We start from the raw sequence: 24,857 nt of genomic DNA on the forward strand, positions 1-24,857 counted from the left end.
ATTACCGAATTCAGATTTTAGAGTTTCGGAGGTTTTTTTTTTTTTAAGTGGAATGGGAAAGAGTCTCTTGATTTTATTCAGACTCACCAGATCTATGCTTGCTGGAAAGCATTAAGGCAAGGTATACAGGACTGGTTTGTAATGAATGTCCTTCTGTAACTCCACTCAATCTTAGGCACAAACCAGTGCTGGAGCCGAAATATGAAGTGGCTAGCTGACTGGACTGCTCTACCATAGCCAGCTTTATGTTAATTCATATATTTGTGGCTTCCTGCTTCCATGCTCTTGGAAGTATTTTTATGTCTTCTTTTTAAGTCAGGCTATTTATCATTTTTTGTATTTGAATAGAGTGCCAAGCCTAGTACTCCAGCTGGTAACACTTCCCATTAAGGTAACATTAATACAGATTTTATGAATAATTAATATATGATTAACAGAAATGGCTTTTTCCCCTAATAAATTATGGTAATTTGTGCTATAACACACTCTCAGGGTAGGCTGAAATAATCTTATATGCTCCAATACAGATGCGCTTTAAAAAAGCTTTCTTCTAACACGGTATTAATTATTTTAAGCTCATTTACACACATCTCTGCAGATGCTACCAGTAACATATCTCACAGCAGTTTATTAGAAAAGCATCTGCTCTGCAGTTATCAATAACATCATAAAACATTCATATAGCTCTTCCTGAAGAAGAAAACAGGGCCTGGACATCCCTGAGAAGATCCCCTTCAAGCTGCTCCTCCTCTAGCCTCACGTCAGGCTTAGGGCTCTTCAAAGCACAGACAGAACTGAACTGTGCTGCTCCCAGGATGAGCTCAGTGCCAGGATGTTCCTTCTGCAGGAAGGGGAGTACGAGGGAAAAGGGATAAATCTTGAACCGAGCATCCCCAGCAACCAGGCTTGCGGTTCCCCCACGGATGGAGGGAAGAGAAGTACCGCTCAGTGACAGCTGGAGCACCAAGCCTGGCTTTCCCAAAGCAGACTCCAGTATAAGCAAGGAGACAGAGATGACCCGGCTATTCTGCTCGTCTGCTCCCCTGCACAACTGAGGTCTTTGCCTGTATACCCTAAACTGTTTCTTTGCTTATGTCTAGAACTGACTCCTCTATTAACATACGAGATCAACAGAAGAACATGAGCCAGTGACCCTTTGGTTAGACCAAGAAAAGATAAAGGCAAAAAATTTCCAGCACAGCATGCGGCATAAGCTTTCCCTGCTGGTCTTCAAGAAACTGGACTGTTACAGTTTTAAATCTTAATATAAACATATTTATTTTTCTACTACATCTGTCAGATAGATAGGTATGAAAGGTCCTTGAACCCTAATTTAAGAAACCATCTTGTTCAGGACACTGTTTAGCTTATGTTTAAATCTACTTCAATCAATGGAGTTGGTAGTTGGAGATATGGTAGAAGTTAAGGTAATCAATATGTATGCATTGTCCTGCATAAGGATAGTCACATGACAATAGTGATCTGGGGCCTCACCTCAGGTTCTGGGTGTGTTTAGGATTATCTTGACGTCTAACTGTGGAATTAATCTTTTTTTGTACACACCCCTAGAATATAGTTTAATAAATCAAAAAATATAAACTGTGTCTTTAGATATATATTTATTTTCATATATTTTATTTGCTTGAGTGTTCTTGAATATGTTCTCCGAAGCAGAAAAGGGCTAGTTCCAGTTAAGTTATCGCAGGTAAGTCAATGTCAGAACAACTATTTCTGGCCCAGAGTAGCCTACATTTCCTACGAGTTGCTCCATTTTGTAACAACTAATCCTTCCTTCTCACCAGAATGGCTGAGTTATTGTATTCTACTATTTCCTTTGTAGAGTCTGAAAGTCCAGAAAAGAGAGGAACAGAAATCAAAGGAAGTTAACATTATAAATCCTTAAACAATGAAGACATCACCATAAGCAGTAATGTATATAGTCTTTAGTCCTTTGAATGAAGAAGAGAGAGCTTGAGAGCTTCCTATTTCCTGAAGACCATTAAACAACTACAGTAGGATGAGATTAAAGTCAAAAGCATGCTACAGAAAGGAACAGAAGTACTTCATGTTTAGAATATCTATTTTTCATCACACTTCCAGGATTTTTCTTTCTTCAAATAAAAGACAATTAGACTGTGTAACAATAAAATTCTAGAGCAAATATTTTAAATGGCTGCAGCTCCTATTGACAAAAATAATTTTGTAAGTCCAGTCTAGCAAAAATGGCATATCATAAAGCTATTTTTACACAAATAGAAAGAAATTGTTTGAAATGATCTTCATTATTAAAGCATCAACATCAACACGTTAGATTAATTTATCATTCAGGAAACACATGTTTCAGGGTAAAAAGGAGAGTATTTTTTTACACTAAAAAGTTGAATAAACACTGTTTCAGTGACTGTTGGATAAACCATCATGTATCTCCACGTACTTAATTTTTTATTGGTGTTCTGATCAAAGTATTAGTATTCTTAACTTTCCCACTGTATAATTTTTTCTTCTTTTACTTTTTATAATTAACTGCAGGCATATGTGGGCATACATGGAGAGGTTAAGTCATTTTCTCTAAGAAAAAAATGTTTATTCTCAATAGTCACATGAAATGCATACAGAGACATTTTTATGCATCAGATGGTTACTATTTGTATGGTACTACAGGCTAACTGGTTTATGACTAGCTTAAGCAGTTAATATGAACATTCAAAACTCCCTAGAGTTACAAGGGGAAATGTACTTTGAGCATTCAGTGTTGTTAGGTAGCATTTGTGGCAACTGGGAATGTGGATGTTGAAAAGCTAACGAATGCAATGATCCAGGGAGCTTAGATTCACTAGTGTAAAAACCTCCTCACTCATGACTATTAAAGGTGCAAGCAAATAACATGAAGGATCTAGAACAGAGGACAATAAAACTCTGCTCAAATTGATTTCCCAGAGAAACTGACCCCAACAGATCATCTGTTTTCCTCCAGTTTAATAGCTGTACATAAATCTCCTTATTGACTTTTTCTTATTCCGTGATTATTGTTTTCATATGTGACTGGCTTACAGATGTATATACTGGAAGAAAATTCCCTGTCCTGTGACAGAGAATTCAGTATTAACTCTGGGAGGCCATGTGTGTACAACTGCTGAAATATTTAGAGTCATGTTGTTTCTTACTTAGGTCTCTAAATCGGCAAATTAAATTTTAAGGAAAGCCTACTAGAGTCCTCTAGGATTTCATTCTAAAATGACCATGGTCTGCTCACCTCCAGCTTCCAATCGCAACTGGCTATCAGCATCGGAGACTAAAATATTCCAAGTTATGTGGAAAGATGGTGCTCAAGAACATATCTGAGCCAGCAGAACGGACTCTATTACCTAAATTGCAACTTCTTCCACACTGTTGATTAAATGGAAGGCTTGTTCATTATTTCTTCTTACAGAAATCTGATGATTTTGCTATCTAATCCTGATATTTTCATCTGATATAATGTAAAACTTTTCTTTAGTGTCTATGATGCCCCTAGAGGGTAATGTGGAAGCAAGAATAGTAAATAAATTAAGACCATAATGTGAGAATAGTAAATAAATTAAGATCATAATGCGAAAATTAAATCTGTAGCTTCTAATGCCAGGATCCACTGGGACCCAAACTCAAATCTCTGAAGTTCAAATCACAAAAACCATTATACAAGTCAAAGTGGAAAGACCAATGTCTGATTGCATAAACTGACCTTTCACTTAGAGATAGTTTCTACAGAAAGCTGGAGTCACATTTATGAAATAAGGATATGTGAGAGGACTTACCCTGGTACAAGCATTAGGCAACCATGCAGAGTGTTTAGTTCAATCCAGAACGGCTAATAATGCTTCACATATATATTTCATCCACACAAGGAGACTCCAACAGCTGAATTTTTGTGAGCCAGCCTTGTACTTTTGGATTTATCCAACCATTCCACTATCAACTACCATTCAATTTGTGAGACAGTCATAAGTAACGAGTCTCAGATCTGTATAATGATGTCACAGCTCCATGACACAATCATATTAATATGATTTCTGTATGAACCGCTACCCTTCTCCTTGTATCCTTTACATCACTAACGTATAGTCTGTGGACTAACACCTAACTGCTGTTTGTCATAGAAGATTACTCACAGAAAGCAGGAGTTGTACTGTTTGAAACCTTCTTTGCTTAGATTACTATTTACTTTCATCATTAAGTGCAGTTAAACATGCTGCCACACTATATACTGTTCTGCTAAAACAAGTAACTACAAGGTTAATCACATAATCACATTCCAAAGAAGGCACACTCAGGACATTGTTGTCAGGTGCCTCACAGGGCTTATGGAAGAAAGAGGAAATAGTTACATTTTAACAACATTTTGGAAACCTGCTAAACTCTACACATTCCTCTTCCAGATACAAATACCTACCTCTTGAATGTGTGTGCAGACATAGTCCTTTTGCCCTTTAATCTCCAGGATATGTAGTTAAACTAGCATAGTACTTTTGTATGTGTTCTTGCACCTTTTGTTTAAGCTGTAGCAGACTCAATATATTTTTATGACTTGCACTGTAAAATGTCATCTGATTCTACAACATCATTAAGTGACTGTCAGACAGAAGAGAGTGCGCCTTTCTTGTCCTTTCTTGTTGCCAGAGACAGGAATAAAGGAGTCTATCAAGCCAACAGCAAGAGGCCCATGCCAACGTACAGGACTCTTACGCTGGATCCAGGCTGGATCCTCGTAGGATACAGCAATAATGAAATGGGTGAAAAGGTTTACTATCAAGATCTAGGAGTTTACACGAGTCAAAATGTGGAAGGAAAGCAAGAGGACATAATGGATAGGATAAACAGAAGCAGGTTAACTTTGGATGAAACAAAGCTATGTATGGGAGCATATACTGTTCTGGGAAAGTCTGGTTTTGGTTTCAACTCAAGCTTTTTGCTTAAAACACTTCTAAAGGTATTCTCCAGCCCTGACACAGACAGTGGGGTATACATGTGGGGAATTTTTACAGCAAAATTAATATATGTTATAATGTGTTATTTTCTTGGACAAATCTAATTTGAATCTCAATCAAAATAATGTTCAATTTAAATCACAGTAAAAAAAAAAAACACACTTTAAATACCAACTTGTTCATCATTATTTTAATGGATGACTTCCTGCATTATGGCAGAAATACTCAAATGCATCTGGAAGCTAGTGGCCTGTAACCTGTGGTTATAGACTCCAGAGTGACTGCAGGCATTGCACAGGTGACATGAAGGAAAGAAGGAAGGGCAGCGAACTGAAAAGGGGAAGGCATGCAGCTTCAGCAGGAATTGCACTAAAAGGCAGCTGCTTACTTTCACCCTCAAGTGCAGAGAAAGGCAACCTTCTGGGCAGCAGCTGTCACTGCACAAGAGATTATCAGAGCTCATTTCTCACTCTTACAAATAATTTTTAAATTAAAAGCAAACTTCATTAAGTGTTGCACATTCATGTTCTCATCTCGTCCTCTTTTTATTGAAAGAGATAACAAATGCCTTCCACAGAGCAAACAATGTTAGACTTACTCATATGTTTAACACGTGTTTAATAAATCATGGAAACACTGTGTCCATTTGGGAAGTATCAGGCTGCACAAGGCACTCACTTCAGAAACTGAAAATTATGGTGCCATGGTGTTCACAGCTGTTATTTCACAGAGGAGAGAAATGCAGTATATGCTTTCATAAGGATTCAGCCCAAAGGTACTCACAATACAAATGTTATTCTTTCTGTTCTCTGCTTGAGATGGTGATGGTGGGAACTTCTCAATATTTCATATTTTTCACTCAATGTTTTTAAAACCGTATCAGTTTAAAATAAACAGTTTTGCTTTGCCTTCCCTACCCCATTGTTACATTACTTTATAGTATGTTAGAGCTTCAAGCTTCCTGGTGTGAAGTTTTCACAAAGAATAATTTATTCACCATGACTGTGACATCAGCTGTTGGATGCTGAGTAGGGTTCTGCTTTCCAAGAAAGTTATCATCTCTATCAGAGAAATTCCATCCACAGTTCATGAGGTATTTTTAAGAACGATCTCTAGGAATACCAGTATCTAAAACTGAAGAAGACAGGTGCGCCCAGATAAGTGATTTCAGCTCTTTAACCAGTCTGTCTGGAAATTCCATTGGAGTCTTTTCAGCCTGGTCAGAAAACACTGCAAACAGAAACAATCCTTCTCAAACTTCTTGTCCTGTCATTCTTGGTACCTTCAGAGATGGCCTTGGACCAATTGATTTTGCAAAGGTTAACTAGGACACAAGTATCTCTGATGGAACAGGCTTGAAAAGTGATCGCATCTCCTTTCTTTTGTATTTTTTGGTGATTTTAGTGTCATTTTGTTTGTTTTTTAAACAGGGTTTTTTATATATAGCACCATAATTTACTAAAAAGAATGATAAAAGAAAGCTCCTTTAGAATAAGACATTGTAAGAAGAAAAAAAGAAACAAAGAAAACTGACTTCCTTGAGGGGTTTCCAATGTCAAGCTAACAAATTCTAAAGGCTCTCATTTTACAACACTGAGAAGATGGGACTAGTGTGAAGAAGCAGTCTTTGATTTTCAGAACAAGTTCTATTAGCTTCAGAGAATACCTGTCCTCAAGAGTTGAATGACATCTTCAGGCTCAGATCAGCTTATATAGTTGGCCTAGTAAAACTAAAGATGCACGTATAAGAAGATTCTAACATGAAAAGGTGCGTAACTTCAAAATTATAATTGAGTTTTATATTTAAATGTTATTAAAAATAAATATTAGCTAATATGTGCATTAATAATTTCCCCAGTAATTTGGGGTCATAGTCCCCAAGCCCAAAGAAACATAACATTCTTTTCCTTTTTTTTTTTCTCTGTCCCCACCTTGCAAATTGTCTAGGTGGAGAAGCTTCAAGAAGCAAGGAAAGTTCTTCTTTGTTTACAATCAAGAGGAGTGCAGATAATTTTTCTCAGCGATGACTCAAAATACTAGCATGGACAGAGAAGTTCAAGGGAATATCATTTAACTGAATGCTAAGCATCCTGTTCATGTACATTTCTCTATTTTTATTATTTTATCAAACCAAGATATGAAATGAGAATCCACATGTAACCTCATGTTAAAGATTGTAATAGAAGCAGTAGAGAAAAATCTAGGAACCTTAATTACCATTATCCACTGACTGATGATTAAAGCCCTACCGTGACTTCTAAAAAGGTAAAGTAGGTAGCTAACAGCATTAAAAGTGAAAAACACTGGCTGGAGGAACATGCTGAGCCACAAACTTCACCTTTGAACTTTCTCTAAGGTCATGAGTATTCACATGAAGACTGCACAGAGAAGAGACCAATGTATATCACAAACTTTGAATCCTCAGCATAACTTCCTTGACATTCAGAGTAAAGGGATCAAAGGCTGTGAATGCAGACCATCTCTAGCTAATAACAGGCTATGCATGGAGTGACATTGTTAAAACACTTTCCTTTCATATCCCTAAAGGAGGAGTTCTATCGAGTTAAAATGATCCTTGAACATCTTCTGGGCTGAACTGTAAAACACATCTGAAGAGCATAAAATCCTTATTTATGCCAGGAATGTTTGAAACTCAAAAGATAAATGTCATTCAAAAAACAAGCATGTCCCAGGTATCCAGTACGTAATGGGACACAGCTGTAATAACAGTCAATGAACCAGAGACTCACTACATCATGTCATTAGCTCACTTTTAATAAGTCTATCTTCTTGTCCTTTTTATAAGGGCCACAGGGAAAGAAAGAAATACATCATGCACCAAACATCTGTGGCTTTCTCAAATTGTGTCCGCTAGAAGATATATCTACTTAAGGGACCTGTCTTAGGATATAGATTGTAAAGTGCATACAACCCCTTCTAAATATGGATTTTATTTAAACAGGGAACATCACACATTGTATGTGAGTTGGTGGAAACATTGCAGTCTGACTTAATAAAATAAAGAGTGAGTGTATAGCTAGTGTCACAGTTCTCTCAAGTAATCAAAGATATATATCCAAATAAAGCTTTGTGCCCAATTTGGCACTGAATTCAGCCCCTTGAAACACCAGATTTCAAGCAAACAGAATTTGAATCCTGAGGAGATTTCAACAGACAAGTAGTCCTTGACTACAACAAAACTGAAAAAAACTACTGGATTTCTTCCCTGTTTTAAATGCTTACCCCAAAGGTGAAACTAAACTGATGGCTTGAAATTTTCAATCTGCATATGACAAATGGAGATCAAGATTTTACAAGCAGCTGTGTCTACCCTTTAAGACTCTTCTCCCTAATGATGCTGATTTCTGTACCTAGGAATCAATTTTGTTCTCAAGCTTCTCTGAATATTTTTTGATCCTAGCCCCTCATATGAACTCCCTAGTGCATTAACTGTTACCTCTCCTTTAACAAAGTCATCCCTTTGTTTTTCAGAACTACTGAATTTGACAGCTAATACATTTAAGGAAGAGACAGAAAGAGGAATAAAGATAAATTTGATTCAATGTACATAGCAGACTGGACTGTATGTTTACATCTGAAGAAAATACCTGGTGGATGTGCTGTTATCACATTGTTACTCATCAGTGTCAGAATAAATGAGAGATAGAAACCTGTATTACAGAGTCAACTTCAAGAATTGATACTGCCACACCTAAGAGCACATGCACAGCTATTATTGAAGTTATCTGTTTTCCTACACTTTTTTATGTGCGGTTTAAATGATTAAGCAAAAACAGGCTAAATGAATTATTCAGCTTTGTGGGTTTTAGAAATATGAAAGATAAAAGGAGGAGACTCCTGATAATCAGACTACTTCTCTTTTAGGGACCCCCCGAATGAATCAATACATATGTGATGTATCTTTCTATTATTATTCTTTATACTGTAGCTGTGCACAGATGTCTCAATTTGAATCAAGGGACTTTTACTCTCTATAAGCCTCCCATATGAAGAGAGCTGTGCAGAGAAGGGAACGAGCATTTTACAAGTGCAGAACTGAACCGTGGGGAGACCAAAACCCAGATTTAGGCACTTTTTACTCACTTAATTGAAGAGCCTAATCACTTTCTATAGTCATTAGTAAAAGACTGACATCTCTAGGTAGAATTTAGCCCACAAAAAGCCCCTAGTGTTTCCTTTACATTTCATTCTACAGCAGGCAGAGATTCCTACTTATATTCTGAATTTGTTTGCAACAGTCAAATCCTATATGGATTATGTGGAAGAGCTGGGTCCAATATTCTCTGGATATCTTTAATGGAGGACAGAGTTGAGGGAGCTCTTGTTAGAATATATCCCCTTTGTTTCTTTCCTGATGCTAGGGCAAATGCGATAGCAGAAAACTCTTTGGAATCAATTTAGTACTGATACAGGCTTGTCGTAGCTGAACTCATGAAGTAGCTGCTGTACCCAGGAAACTGCTGTCACAGGAAAAGGGTCATGTACTTAACCCCTTGTTTCCACCTACCCTGTATAACATTTTGACTTTGTTCGTTCTCCTTGCTCCATCCCTATGGTCTAACCTGGACAGCTGGACTTGTTACCCTACATGGTGATCCAGGGCCATGTAAAATGGTACATGGAAATTAGAGATGAAACTGTACACCAGCTCGCTTGGGTCAGCAGTTTCATTTTCTAGAGCTTACACAGTTCTTACAGGTAGGACACCCAAATACAACTTCAAACATAAATCACCTGCCTCCTTAGTAAAACTATACTAATTGATGTAAACTTGTTTATGAATAATTTGTTTAGATCAGTTCAAATCCCAAAGTGGACACACTTCCTTCAGAGTGTCCCAATTAATTTAAGATGATAAACTAGGAAAAAAATCCTTCTAATACTAACACAAATGTGACTACGCAGAGTTTTGCAGCAGTTTTTAACTGAAATGCTCGCATGTGATTTAAAACTGCTTCTCTCTGTAGTCAGGCCTTCCAGTATTCACATGGGGAAAGTTAGTTAGTGGAAAGTAGGTCTCAATTTACTTATCGCTGACTCTAAGGGGGAGTAACATAGCTGTTTAACAGCATACAACAATGCTATACAATACACAGAAGAATACGACTGGATCCTGCAGGCTCTCTTAAATGAAAAAAACTTAGAAAGGAGGAGTTAGCCTACATGAAATTTATCTAAATCAAATCTCTGCCATTAAAGCAATCTGCTCATATGGAGGTATTCCCTAAAATAATCCAGTCATACTGCTGTTTTTCATATTCACGTATACATAAACTTTAAGTGCTATGACAGACAGCAAGAGTTTTGAGCCATTGGTAAATGCCACAATGAAAGATTCAACAACACTGTCTTGAATTTCTCTGAAGCAGGGATGTGCTCTGCAGCACCTCTGCACTCACAGTATACTCTCTCTTCAACCTGAGTATGTGTATGCTGAGTTTACTCTCCTGAATTCCATTGAGGGGGCCTTGCTATGTGGATAAAGAGATCAGGGTTAGGAAGGGACAGGAATAGCAAACAGTCCCTTATCTGGTCTCCTTCCAGCTGTGGCTATTCTCTTCGCACACAAGCACAGAATCTTAGACTTACAGAATAGCTGAGGTGGGAAGGGACCTCTCCAGCTCATCTAGTCCAATGCCCCTGCTAAAGCAGGGTCAGCTCCAGCAGGTTGCTCAGGACATTGCCCAGTTAGATTTTCAGTATCTCCATGGATGGAGACTCCACAACCTCTCTGGGCAACGTGTTCCAGTGCTCAGTCACTCTCACACCGAAGAGTTGTTTTCTTATGTTCAGATGGAACTTCCTATGTTTCAGTTTGTGCCCATTGCCTATCATCCTGTCGCTGGGCACCACTGAGAGGAATCTAGCCCTGTCCTCTTTACACCCTCCCATCAGGCATTTATAAATAGGGATAAGATCCCCCCTGAGCCTTCTCTTCTCCAGGCTAAACAGTCCCAGCTCTCTCAGCCTCTCCTCGTATGAGAGATGCTCCAGTCCCTTCATCATCTTTGTGGCCCCTCGCTAGACTCACTCCAAAAGGTTCATGTTTTTCTTGTACTAGGGAGCCCAGAATTGGACCCAGTACTCCAGGTGTGGCCTCACCAGTGCAGTGTAGAGGGGAACAACCACCTCCCTCGACCTGCTGGCAATACTCTGCCTAACGCAACCCCAGATGCTGTTGGCCTTCTTCGCCACAAGGGTACATTGCTGTCATGTCCTGTTGTGCACCAGGACCGAGTCCTTCTCTGCCAAGCTGCTTTCCAGCTGGCCAGCCCCCAGCCTGTGCTAGTGCATGGGGCTGTTCCTCCCCAGGTGCAGGCTGCAGTCAACTATAGGAATGCTAAAGATTAGCACTGAAAATAGCATGCTGGAGGAAGCTCACCAGAATTACACTCTGGAGAGTTAGGATAATATCAAGAGCCTCTAAGCTTCTTCACCACAGTGCAAAAACATGACTGGCGATAAAATGTTCTTCTTATTCAACTTTGGGGCACAGATCTAGACTTAGATTTCTTTAAAGACCAATTCTAACATCTTCTCCAGGTAAAACTAGAATATTTAAAGGTAATGGTCAATGAATATAACCAGATGCTAATTGTCCCTGATTTAGCTCTTAAGCAGTTAAATACATTTTTTTCATTATGTATATGCTTACAGTCAGCAGAGTTAAATGAGGTGGACTTGCACAGATACTGTTAGATAGGAAGTGCAGCCCCCTTAAGGAATGTAACATCAGAGTTTTATTTGTGTTGTATTATTGCTCACTTTGGGACTTCCCAAGTTCCAACAGGCTGAGGATATTTTCAGTATTTGTTTTGTTTTACATGACAAGTACAATGAAAACCTGAAATTAAGGCATGCCACTGCCATGCTGTTTGCATGAGTTTATAGCTGTTAGAACTAACAAATACAAAGCTAAACAAAACTAAGCAAACAGAGTTAAGATCAAACAAACAGAGCCATTCCTTGTATGGTGAGGCTTCTCTTCAGATCTGCTAGGAGGAAAGAAGGGGAGGGTATTGTGTGCACTGGGATATCAATGGGATGGCTAAGGCTTCCTAAGATCGACCTGATAGATCAATATCTGGTGATGGTTCTGATTTCTTAAAGTTCTCCTTGTCTCCTCTGGCTTGCAAATACTATTGCAGAGAATATAACTATTTAAAGTGCAGTTAAGTCAATTAGGTCCTTAGGTTAAAATAGTAACCTTTTTGCTCAACATTCCTCAATCATACCTAAAACCTGTATGACAGTACACAACAGCATAAAAGCAGTGATGTTACAGAAATTTTAACTGCTAATTTCTCACACAGCATCAGCAAAACATGAGTTCAATACAGGTATGTCCCTGATCCAATGGCTGTGGAAAATGGCATTGGAAAATACTCTCCCTCATTGTTGGGCCACTGATTATCCACTAGCACAACTACGTTGCCTCTACAAAATCTTATGCTTTCTACAACGAATTCTGTACCCTATTTCCATTTAAAACCTCCCTGGGTTCCAGTGGGAGTTTTCTGCTTGGTACAGCCCAAAGCCAGTAAATATAGAACAGTCCTAACTTGGATTGCACATCTTGTCCCTCTGGATTACTTATAAAGTTTCAAGGAAGCCACAACTTTCTGGTCTTTACAGATAAACAAAAATGCATTACAAAAGTGCATAAGCTGTGATCAGAAAACCCAACAAACCTAAAATATCTTTACACAAACCACAGACACTTGATCATTCTAGTGACAAGCCAGGCAGTGTGGCACAGCTGTCAGTCTCTCTGCATGGCACATTCACAATTAGCACACCACCTCTAGGGATACTGAATTCCCTATAATCTCCCGTAGCAGTCAGTGACCCTTTCTAAACAGGGTTGACTGGTGTTATTAGGAGATAATATCTGTGTGGTGCAACATATTGATGTGAGGTGAGAGGAAGTGTTCCTTCCCCTCCAGTAGAAGCAATGGGCAGCAGCAGAATGCTTCAATATAATTCTGAGGATGCCATATCGAGTGGCAACTGAATTACAATGCAATCAAAGAGGATGATGCAAACTGATCCATATGAGTTGAATTAAAACAGAAATGCATGTCCTTCCTCTTCTATTTCCACACTGAAGATGGAGAGACTTACAGGAATTAGAAATATCACAGTGTCATATCTGTTTAGCCATATTTTGCAAGAGAGCATGTTTTTCAGAGATGGCCTGCTCATTAACTTTCACTGGAAGAGAAGGAAAACAAAGTGCAATAAAAGCAAAGTAAAACTTTTCCCAAACAGTTGGAAGAAAAAATACAATCTGTTTCCTCAAATGATTCTGAATTTCCCTTGATTCAGGGGACTGGATCCTGGCTTTACACCAGTTTTACATTGTCATTATATTACCTTTCTTGAATTTACAGCAGCAGCAGAATCAGACTCTGGATATTTCAAACCTTACTTCTGACAATGAAACAAACCTCTTCCTTCCCTTTACTTCCAAATCAGGTTTCAAAACTCTCTAGTAAAATCCTGTTGAGGATTTTATTTGCAGGATTCTAGAACTCTGCAGTCATTGCATTGGCCTCAGCTACTTTTTCAGCAACACTGAAGGTGACTCTGTGTGTGTGTGTGTGTGTAGATACATATATATACACACACACACACGCACATATATACATAACAAACGTGTACGTATGTGTGTATATGAGGTGTTTACATATAGAAATGCAGTTGCTGTGCAAACTGACTTGCTAATGTACTAGTTGAATTTATTTTAACACACTCTAGCAGATCCCCCAATTGCCACATTACAGAGAATAAGAACTGTGCATGTTCTGATCTATTAGGCTAGTGATGGATTCATAGGCAGACATGCCCATGTGTATAGTGAGAAACTTGGAGAGAAATGTTTGTTCACTTTTCAGGGGAGCCTTTGGAGCTCAGAGAACCAGCAAATGTAACACAGACTGACGCCTCTCTTGAACTGAGTTTGTGCAATATATCATTTTTACCACCAAGAGAACCGCCATAAAATCACATTTTCACCATTAAAAATACAATTCTGCTGTTTTGCCTTAGGCTCTTGGAAATTCACACACTAGAATAATGGTGTTTTGTGCAGATGAAGAATGTTCGTAGTAAGTTTGCAGTTTGCACTAATCTGGACTGGACCCTGACAGTAGATTAAAGAAGGATCTGACTACTGCCATTCCAGGATTAAAACTGCAACTTCATCATATCCATTTCAAGAGTACAGGGTTCTCAAATCATGGCTGGCAGAAGTGAAATATCCTGGATTCAGGAGGGACTGAGGAGATCCCAGAGAAGAGATCCAGATCTTATGGACCGTCTACATTTCAATCCTCTCTCCAAAACTCATAGCCTACTTCTTGACATCACTTCCTCTGTGGGCTTGCCAACAGCTCGATTTTAAGGTTCTGTTGGGCTGCACTGAACCTTGCTTACCATTACATGTGATAGACCATGCACAGAGCAGCTCCTCAAAGTAGTAAGCCTCTCCTACTTTCTTCTGAGTCCAGCCTAGTTTAGTCACTTAACCAAAGGTTTATCCAACTGTTGGATACCTCTGTCCCTGAAGGAACATAACTGTTGTCAGACAGTACAAACGATCACCCTAGAGTCATAAATGGCTTTTGGAGTCTCCGGGTCTCCTCCAGATACAGGTCAACAGTGCTTTCATTCTTTTTTGGAAAACCCACAGATAAACACTTAATTATAATGTAACCTAAGATCTTCAGACTTTCCTTTTTACTGTCCTTTTACCATCTGGCTAGGAAGGGAATGCTAGAGAAATTGCATTTTTGTAACTATGCTTAAAAACATGGCTTACACACATATTGAAGGTTTAATTTTAGCACCTTACATAACTTCTAGTGGAAATATAACATAGCAAACCAATCACCATGACCAAGGGATGGCACAATCAAACCTGCAGTAATCTACATTACCTAAATACACTCAAAGCAAAAATGGACTATGCATAAAAGTAGAAAACAAACAAATTGCTTAAACTGCCTGCGGGTAGCACTAAACAAAATGGCTGCTGCCAGAAATGCATTGACTCCGACAACCATGTCATACGAATCATGCATTCCAAAACAAAATCAAAATCCACCTTGCTTCACAGTGCAAAGGCAGCCAGATCAGGGCCCTTGGGACGCACATCCCAAAGCAGAAGACCTCTGCAGAGAAATACCTTTTACTGATCCTAGAGAGTTCATTCAGTGGAGTGTCCCCAGATGATTTCTAACTGCTACAATGGTGAACAGGCTGAAAAGCAATATCTCTGATATAAAAAACAGAAGAAAAGAGAGTGACTAAACAAAGACTGCTCAAGTACCTGACACAAATATCCAGAAATATAATTACAACAGTAGCAAATTACTTGGAACGGACATAAAATTAATGTTTCAGAACTGAAGTCAATGCCTAGGCAAGAAAGAGAGATCATGAGAAGACCTTCCAAATGGGCAGACTCATCTGTGTCTGCCTACTGCATGGTCCTCCAGAGCACTTGGAAATTAACTGGCTGCTCTCAGAAAACAGGCTATCATGCTGAATCCAGACTGCTCTCACATTTCTATGTCTCCACCAAGGCAGGTCTGTGACCAAAGGAGCAGAGATACATCCTGCATAATGAAAAACATTGTAATAAGATAGTCTACTAGGAGAAAGTCTATGCAGAACGCTGTTAACTTGGTTTGCCCTTTGAGGAAGACAGAAATGTTGGTATTTTTGGGACACTGCATGGGATTGAAGGACATGGGAGCAGACTCACTGCACATACACATGCTTTCAGTACAAAGCTTCTTGATGATAAACTGCACAGAGGAGAAATATAGAAATTTAAGGACCTAGTCTTTTCTTTCACTGGCAAACATTGCTGCAATTTTGGTATCCAAAAAGTGCCAGAGAAGAGTCTAGATTCTTCAGATCTTTCAGATCTGGCAAATAAGAAACAAATGGTAGAATCAGTGCAGCTGTGACAAAAGCCCTGATCCCATGATCAGAGTATACTGCTGGCTGTGCTCATGCAGGGCCTCAATGACTTTAATAAGTCTCCATAGAAGCAGAGCAGTCCCTTTGTACACTAGCAGCTATGAGACCAGGACCTAATTCAGTATTCAGTTTCACACCCCCATAACATTGGCAATGATTCAGAGTTGGTGAGACAACTTGCTAAGGAAAAAAAAAACAAAACAAAAAAACAGTGTTTTAAACCTCTCTAATTTAATGTTAGCTTTTTATGTGTCTAACATCAAAACATTTTTTCGCCTCTATTTAATCAAAATTAATCACTAAGATTACTACAGTAATTTATGTTGGAGATTATTGAAATGAGTGTTTTATTAAAATCTGGTTTTATTAATAAAACACATTCTGGCTATGGAATCATATGAGTCTGTTATTAGAGATTATTAACTGGGGACTAGGAGTTAATCATAACAGTCATGCTGCCAGATCCTTTGACAGCAACACACACTGGGTTTGTTTCTGCTTTTATTTTTACTAGCATATTCAAGTCAGTCAGTTACCTTAGCAGATAAACCTTTAGTGTAACTTTTGTGAAATAGGGGAAGGAAACAAAGCTACTCAGATCTCAATATTTCTGAGCACAGAAAGGGGAATCAGAAAGAGACTCACCAGCCTGATTAGTTGTGATGCTGACAGCAGCAAACTGTCTGGAAAGCGTACTCAAGTCAGATACCCCGTTGACGGCATCAATCTCAAAAGTGTAATTGGTATGAGCCAAAAGGTCCACTACTGTCACTGTGGTGTTGGTGAGTCCAATCTGACGGGGTAAGAATCGCACATTGTCACTACATGGCTCACACATCTTGGTGTATCCTCCACATTTTTTGCAAATGATGTTGAAAGTGACATCTTTCCGACCTCCTGTGTCAAGGGGCCAGCTCCAGTCCAGGATAACAGATGTCTCATTGATGTTAGAGATAACATTTCTCGGAGCAGATGGTGGTCCTACAAAAGGAAACAGGAACGGAGAGGCATGAGTTTTTCTGTAGTGTTCTTAGACGGGAGCAAATACAAAAGTGACAAACATAAATAACCAACTCTTTTAATTATTTTCCTGTAGAAACTCCTGAAATATTCCACTGAACTACAGACCTAGACAATCAAGGACCTTATTTTCCTATAGTCAGCTGGTACTCTCAGGGTACAACTCGGGACTGAGGGATACTCTTTTAGAGTTGTATAAGACAGTTACTGATAATTGCACATGGATGTTCCTGAAAATATTGGTAACAATTTAAAGTCCTAGCTCTGCCTCTTGAGTCTGACAGAGAACAACAAGGAGAACATTGAAAAGAGCAACACACAAACTCAGCCCAACAATTTTTGATAGCCTGTCCAACGTGTAAGAAGACTTGGGAGGAAGCAAAGGGCTGATTAAAATGGAATGTGAGAGGAAGCAAGCAAGATGCTGAGATACAGATGGAGGAAAACAGCCCAAGCATAATGATGCTACTCACTGGTGCAAGCCATGGATGGAGGGTCTTTCTCAGAACGAAAGAAATTCTTTTCACACCTGCAGTTCAGAGATCCATCTTCATAGGTAGAGCTGTGGGGTGGGCATTTGGCACATTTCACGTTGCCAGGAAAGGCTTTGTAGAACCCAGGTCGACAAACTGCAAATTGACAAAAGTATAATTTTAAATCCCATGGATACCTCCTTGATTTTATCATGTAACTTTATTATTGCCCTGGAATCTATCCATACACAGGTCAGATTTTTAGGAGTGTTCACGATCTACAAAATACAGATTTTTCTCATAATAAGAGCGATGATGGCACTAAAACCTCTTGATATCTTCATGCATAAACTTTGATTTGTATTTAATTTTGCCTGGATTAAAAAAACAAAAAAACAAAAAAACCCCCAGTGGATTGCACCTCTAAGAAGAAATAATTTCTACTTTCTACTTTGCATTATCAGAACTTTCTGTATTCTTCCTGTCTGGTTAATTTACAAAAGCATTGGCCCTATCTTGCATTATCTGGCTACCTTATCTTCTCCCTGTTACCAAGGTTTGCTTACCTTGGGGCACACTAATTGTAACCTATGTCTGTTCAGTTTAGTATGACTAAGTAGGCCACCCCCCCCCCCCCAAAAAAAAAAGTCAGCCCAAAACAAAAAAAAATCCTGAACAGTGAAAGATCTATTCCATTTCTGAAGGATGATACAGCAGGCTCAATGAGCTGCTTCTGATATTGAGTGAATATCAGGAACTTGCACGGGCTGTACTACCAGGATGATTTTAGCATTAACCCAGTCCTCTAGTGATGGTGCTTGAGCCCACATAAGCTGCTTCTGACAAACTCCAGGTGTTGCTGTTCACTAACATTGGCACACTCCCTCTATTTCCACTCATGCTTCATTTTAGATCGACTCTGTGCCACATTTACATCAGAAGAAAACAAAGGAAACAGCCTTTGAAACAAGTTACAGAAATGAACAATTAAGTAAATAACTTTTCATGAAAAACCCATACAGCAAAATAACACTGTTGATTCCTTTTCGCTAAGATCATCTCACCATCTGAAAATAATAAAAAAAACCCACAGCAGATAACAATCATCAAACTTTACTGTTCAGCTGTTGTTTCTCTCCAAGAAATACATCCTTCTCCAAATGCAATTTACCAAGTAAAATTGTTCTCATACCAAGAACAGCAGTACACAGACAATGTAACAAAAGTGAGTATGTCTTAAAACACATTCAGCTTTTGCTTTTTGCATCTGAAGCCTAGACAGTCAAACAGTTAAAATGGCCCTGGACCTGTCACTGATTTAAATGTTAATTTGAAGCAAGAGAATGGGTTCATCAGTCTTAATGTATGCCTAAACAGGTACATGGTTTTCATTTTTGCTTATGGAGATAAAATGATTCATAAATGTAGTACAAAATACAGGATACAAGACTATATGGTCTTTTGGGTTCATTCATTTGCTGCCCAAACAGAAGAAAACGCCTGTAAGGAGAATAAGATGAGAGAAAAAATAGTCAGAATAATAATCCCAACACCTTTGTAAGGGATGGAGGAAAAAATGAAACTGCAGTATTAAACCCAATGTTCAGCTTCCACGTTACCATCCGAAGCCAAATACTAATTGCTGAGTTAGGCAAATTTGTTAGTTTTTGGTGTCAAACACCTGAGTGAGACACACTGAAAAGCAGAAGGAAAACAAGTGCCCATACACATGTATGTCCTATTCTGAAATATCTTAATAAAGAAAAGAGCTCCTCATGCTACATCAAACACAGTTTGAGAAATATGAAATGTTTCACAAGGAAGTGCTAATCTTAGCCACCCTTTAGCACTTCACAAACCTTGCAAATAAAGCCTGCTTGGCTGCAGCTGCTACATCTTACTTCTGTGCTAACAAAATAGTTGAGAAAGACATCCCACACAAAGTTCTGTGCTGCTAGTCCCAATGAAATAATCTCATGTTTGAGTCTCTGATGTGTGGGCCCACCAGGCAATTTTTGAAAACAAAACTGCTGAAAACGACCTTGTAGTTCACACAGCTTAATATCAATCTGCATGTATAGCCTGACCTCCCTTAGCCAGGGTTTACCTTTGCTTCCATCTGCTTAAAGGCTTCAAGGATATTTGCGGATTTTTGTTTGTTTTACTTTGAGGAAAATAAAGGAAACCTCAACCCCTCTTAAACACATATACATCAACAAATACATCAAAACCCACAGGGTTGGCTGTTTGGTTTTGTTGCAGTCTTTTTACTTTTAAGACGCAAATCTCATTGCCTTCCAAATACTGTCCCATGGCAAATATGTCAGAGTCAACATGAGACTCTTCACTTTCCCACCTGTTGACAGAAGACCCTTAAATTATTTTACTGTCTCTTGGCATAGAAAGGCCTCTGCTGGCCTGAAGAAAAATATTCAATCAGAAAAAAATGTATGTCAATCCATATATTCAAAGCACTAAAACACACCTTTTTTCAATGGGCATTTTCAAAGTACCTATCATCAACACTTTCATACAGCAATGAATTTAACATAAGGAAACAAGCTTGCATAAGAAGCAGACATATTTTGTGCGGTGAGGAAGAGAAATGCAGGAATCAATTACTGCATTAATAAGCGTGTCTCATCCCTCAGGTGGAAACCCATAGACCTCATTTAAGAAAAGGTGGTGATGGCACAAGGATGGATAAAAAACAAGAAGAAAGAGGAGTGTGCAGTAAGCCTTCTAATAACGCTAGGTTGCACAGGAATCCCATTGTTTTACACTTCCTCTATTGTTCTATAGAGCAAGCAGCCTGTGTGGTGGGGAGCTGGTTAGATCCTTGCCGCCCCAATATGCCCTAGGGAGGGCAATCTGATTTGTATCTTCCCCTCAGGCTGTCTTGCACTTTCTGTCTCTGTCTGTCAGATCAATTTAAGATTATTCACCATTGCAGCCCAAAGGAGAAAAAAAATGCAATTATACCTGAAATTAAAACTTGGAAAGGAGGTGCCGATAAGAAGCAGTCAAAACATATTTACTATTATTGTTCTTCTCCTAGTCATTTTTTATCTCTGATATACAAGGGAGAAAAAGTCTTTTGTTCAAGAGGGGTTCTTTTTTGTATGTAAGAAAAATTGGATTACACTAATTGACGGAAGAGAGTTTGGCTTTTTGAGGTGAATACCACTGCTTCAGCTTCAGTCGGGCTGAGAAAAAAAGCACTGGCATATGAAATCTTCACAGAATCTGTAATTTCAGTATGGGAACCAGCTGCGAACAGCATTTGCTTTTTCTCAACATTTTCTTCTAGAAGCTAAAGAATTATTCTTTCCTTCACTTCCATTAGAGAATATGGAATATTCCTTCACTTTCAAATTAGAGAAGAATGAGGTTATCTTTGTCCTTAATTGCTTAAAGTACTGACTTTTAATAATGGCTTAATGTTAAAAAAAAAAAAAAGGAAAAAAAAAGGACCACTAGCCAATATTTTTAACGTTTTCATTTGATGCATTCAAAGCTATCCACGATCCTCAGGCTGTGCCTGAGAAGAGGTAGGGTGGAAAAAGGGTTGGAAGAAGAAGAGCTCTCCTGCAGCTGCCTCTAGATGCCCAAGCTCCCATTTACTGCCATGATGGCCTTGGCTGCAGCTCCTGCTCCCCTTGTGCACAGGGCTCACAGCTGGGGCAGCCGCCCTAGAGTGACAGCGAGGGGGAGCAAGAAGTCTTCTGCAGGGCCCTTCACCACCATTGCTCAGTGGTGGAGCAGCCCTTGCAGTCCTGTGCTGACAGCCCACCTCCAGCCCATTGCACTGCGGGACTTGGGAAGGAAGGAAATGCTCCAGTCTCCGCACCAATGTCAACTACTCTTGGTAATAAATATTAAATAGACTGTACTGCTGAAGGAGAAACAATGTGAGAGGAAGTAAATGCAATGGATCAGGAAGAAAAATGTCTCAGCACACTAAAACGTAGTAAAGAAAACCTTGAGAGTATAAGCTACACAGTAAAGCTGTTTTGTTTTGCTTTTTGCGGTCTCCTCAAGTCAGATGCCCAATATCTGTTGACACTGGTAACTCCTGTGACAATTCCCATTTAAAATATTATTTTAAAACAATATGTAGTCTACTTGAGCGTAAGCAACACTGACTTTACTGAAGTTACCTACTGATAACAGTTTCAGGACTCCAGTTGTCCTCCTTATTCTATAAAAATGAGTTTCCTTAAGCTATAATTGATGAGGCTGTCTCAGTCAGAGACCGAAAGGGGGAAAGACATTTCAGTGAGAGCAAAACAAATGTATGTAGCACTCTGTGGTAGTTACTGCTAAAAGAAATGTGACTGTCTTCAACAGCAAAGTGAATTTTGTCAGACTAATGTGTTTGACTTTGAAAGGAAAACATGGTCCTATTAAGGGTTAAATGATTCATTTCAATTTGAATTAATTTTCAATTAAAATATAAAGCTGTTAGTAAATAGGGGCATTTTAGTATTCAGATCCTGCAGCCCCCTATACACAGAGCAATATCACCAATTCCCAGCTGTAAACACAAACTAATGACCTGAACTAGTGCTGACTGAAGAGATGATTTCCTGGCCCTGGTACGCCAGGCCTGACAGGGCCCATTTGCCTGCACAAGGTCAAAGCAACTGCTTATTCGCAAAGTGAGCTGCACTCCACGGTCGGACAGGAACTCCACCCTTTGTACTCTCAATGGAGGTACGATGCTTTGACGCAAGGCTAAGTGCATACGGGCAGGCATTAAACAGTGTGTGCTACGGGCAGCGTTTACTGAGGGATCAAATGTTTCCTTCCTTTGTTCCTCTGCTCTTCAGTAAAAAGCCTAAGGGCAAAACGCTACTGTGGCATTAAAACATAGCATTGAGAAAATAAGAGAATTCAAACATGAACCAGGGCGGCTCACAGATATCTTAACACCATTTCCCCCCTGCCTGCTTTAACAAGACAGGTGCCAGCAGCACTGGAACACATCCCATGTCTTTCTCCTCTGCAAAGGAACTGGGAAGGTGCCCCCCGAGCAGGCTCTTTCTGGGGCCTTGCAAATTGCTCTGGCTTTCAGCTGCGCAAACGCTGCACTCCAGCTAGCAGCAGCAGAGCCTCTTACACCACCCTGGAGCCAAAGGATTAGCTTTGACAGTGCAGGCGCGCAGGGAAGCGCCTCCTACCGAGCAGTTCACCTTGACTCAGAGGTAAAACCTTAAATGTCCTCAGGTCCCTTTTAAAATCATTTGCAGAGTTCTTCTTTCCAATATGCATATTATGTTCACACTCAGAGATGACAACAGCACTATATTTATCATCAGTAACCAAACAGCATGTTCACACCCACCCACACACACGCACACGCAAAATGAGCTGTGACACAGCTGTCAACTTGTGAAAATGGACGGCATAACCAACAGCATAGATTAACCTTATAAAATCCTCAAAAACATTTTAGTTTTCTTGGACTAGTCATTTCTTTCCCTTCTTGTACTTGTTTGTATCTTTGATAAACAACAAAAAGACAGAAACCATGATAAACTTTAAATGAAGATGATTTCACAACTGCTCATTTCACACTTCTGTCACAAATTATACCCACCCATATGTGTTATTCATGCAGTATATGAAAAATAACAATATACTGAGAAGCTATAGCTCTGGTTTGGATACACCAAGAGTAGGAAATGAAGGTGGAATTCTGCCCTGAGCCATCCTGTGATGAGCTTATGCTGCACATCCTTCACAGCACCGAAAATGTCCAATTTCTTCCTCCCGTGTTCACCACGGCACCCTGCTCAGCGGAAACAATGCATTATAATGTACATTTCCTGCAAAATCCCTACAAGCTGAGAACAATTTTCAGCAGCTCTCATTGTCCATTACTATATGAAAAGTCACATAATCTATAGCATTACATATGTGCACATCCTTTCTCTCTAAGCATCTTGCTTGCACACCTACCTAGCCCAAACAGGCTTCTAAAAATTACAGTATATTTCCAATTCCCATTTCCATCGAACTTAAGGCAAGCTTTGTCATCAGAGCTGAGTAAATGCTAAGATACAACTTAAGGGAGTAAGTTTCAAAGCTAAGTACTATTCATAGCAGTAGAAACAGAGGCACAGAACTGGGCGTCACTGATAGACTTTGATAACTCCTTATATCTGGTGAGGAGGAGGAAGAGGAGGAGGAGGCAGGGGCAGATCTAATGCTTTCTAGCTGGTGGGGATCCTCACTGAAGGAAACTGCACTGGCACAGCACGCTTTCGCTTCGAGGGGTTGTGGTGCTGGCACGTGCTCTGTCCATGCTATGGGCAGGAGGGAAATAAGATTGAGAAAGATTTTAGCAAGGGTTAAATGTTCTTGTGGGGACAGACTCTATCATCACCAAGGTAATAACACCCTCGGGAAGAGGGAATGATGTTGGCTTCCACTGACTGCCCATGGCAGACAGTTCTGCTTATTGGGAAAATAAAAACTTAGAATTATTCTTTTACCAAGACGTAACAAATGTTATGTCTTCACTGTAGTCTCCAGCAGGCTATATGCACTACCTGAAATAATTACAAACCAGCTAGCAGTAATACAGAACACAGCACAGGCTTTTGTTAAGCTCTGTAAGCAAGTCAAAAAAAGCTCATATCATATTTTCTGCGCATGAGACAATTTTATGTCTGTATTTTTGGAGATAAAAGTTTCATTTTAAATATTAAATCATCTCCCCTACTCTTAGCTGTGCAATAGCTCTGGAAAAATGCAACTATTTATTATTATAACTTTTTGGGGAAAACTACAGCAGAAGGAAACATGCATCAAATGCACTTGTGCATCTACAGACTGGAAAATACAGTAATCACAGACAAAGCTGCTGACAGCTTTGAATACCTACTATAGCTGTCCCCTGCTAGAAAAAATCAACAATTCACAAAAGCAGCCCAATTTCCTTCCCATCACTAGACTTCCTCCAACTGTGAGAGCCCAACAGCCTTGAGGACTTGGGAAATGATCTCCACTCTCTTCACTGTTTCCTACCCCTCCAGTGCTTGCTCCACAGGATGGCCTGCATGGTGTATGTGCGGCAAGGATTCAGTACAATGGAACACTGAAATGCCTCTAGAAAAATAATCTTTGGAATAGGCATTTTTTGGTTTTTACACCTGAAAGCTGCTGCTAGTACACAAAACATATTCAGTAGTATCTAATCTTACCCATGAGTAAATTTGTGCTCTTCCTCCCCACTTCATATTTTACAGTGATCTGTGACCTTAACGTATTTTAATCAGATGCTTTTTAAATTGGCTTTACTCCCAGGTCAAGTTATTCAGCAGAAACAATTCCCGTTCTTTGTTTAATAACTGTTACTGGCAGACGTATTAATTATATG

The 24,857-nt window shown here is 39.3% G+C and overlaps 1 protein-coding gene across 1 annotated transcript in view; it reads right to left on the reverse strand.

Moving 5' to 3' along the window:
* The window catches only part of EPHA3 (EPH receptor A3), a 239,374-nt gene that overhangs the window by 61,594 nt on the left and 152,923 nt on the right, over positions 1–24,857 (reverse strand). Inside the window, exons 4-5 of the mRNA XM_067300459.1 lie at positions 17,471–17,626; positions 16,623–16,958 (exon numbers count right to left, since the gene is read on the reverse strand). Coding sequence (XP_067156560.1) covers positions 16,623–16,958; positions 17,471–17,626 — 492 coding nt within the window. The remainder of the gene's footprint in view (positions 1–16,622; positions 16,959–17,470; positions 17,627–24,857) is intronic.

This window comes from Apteryx mantelli, chromosome 1 (genome assembly GCF_036417845.1).
Source record: "Apteryx mantelli isolate bAptMan1 chromosome 1, bAptMan1.hap1, whole genome shotgun sequence".
NCBI lineage: Eukaryota > Metazoa > Chordata > Aves > Apterygiformes > Apterygidae > Apteryx > Apteryx mantelli.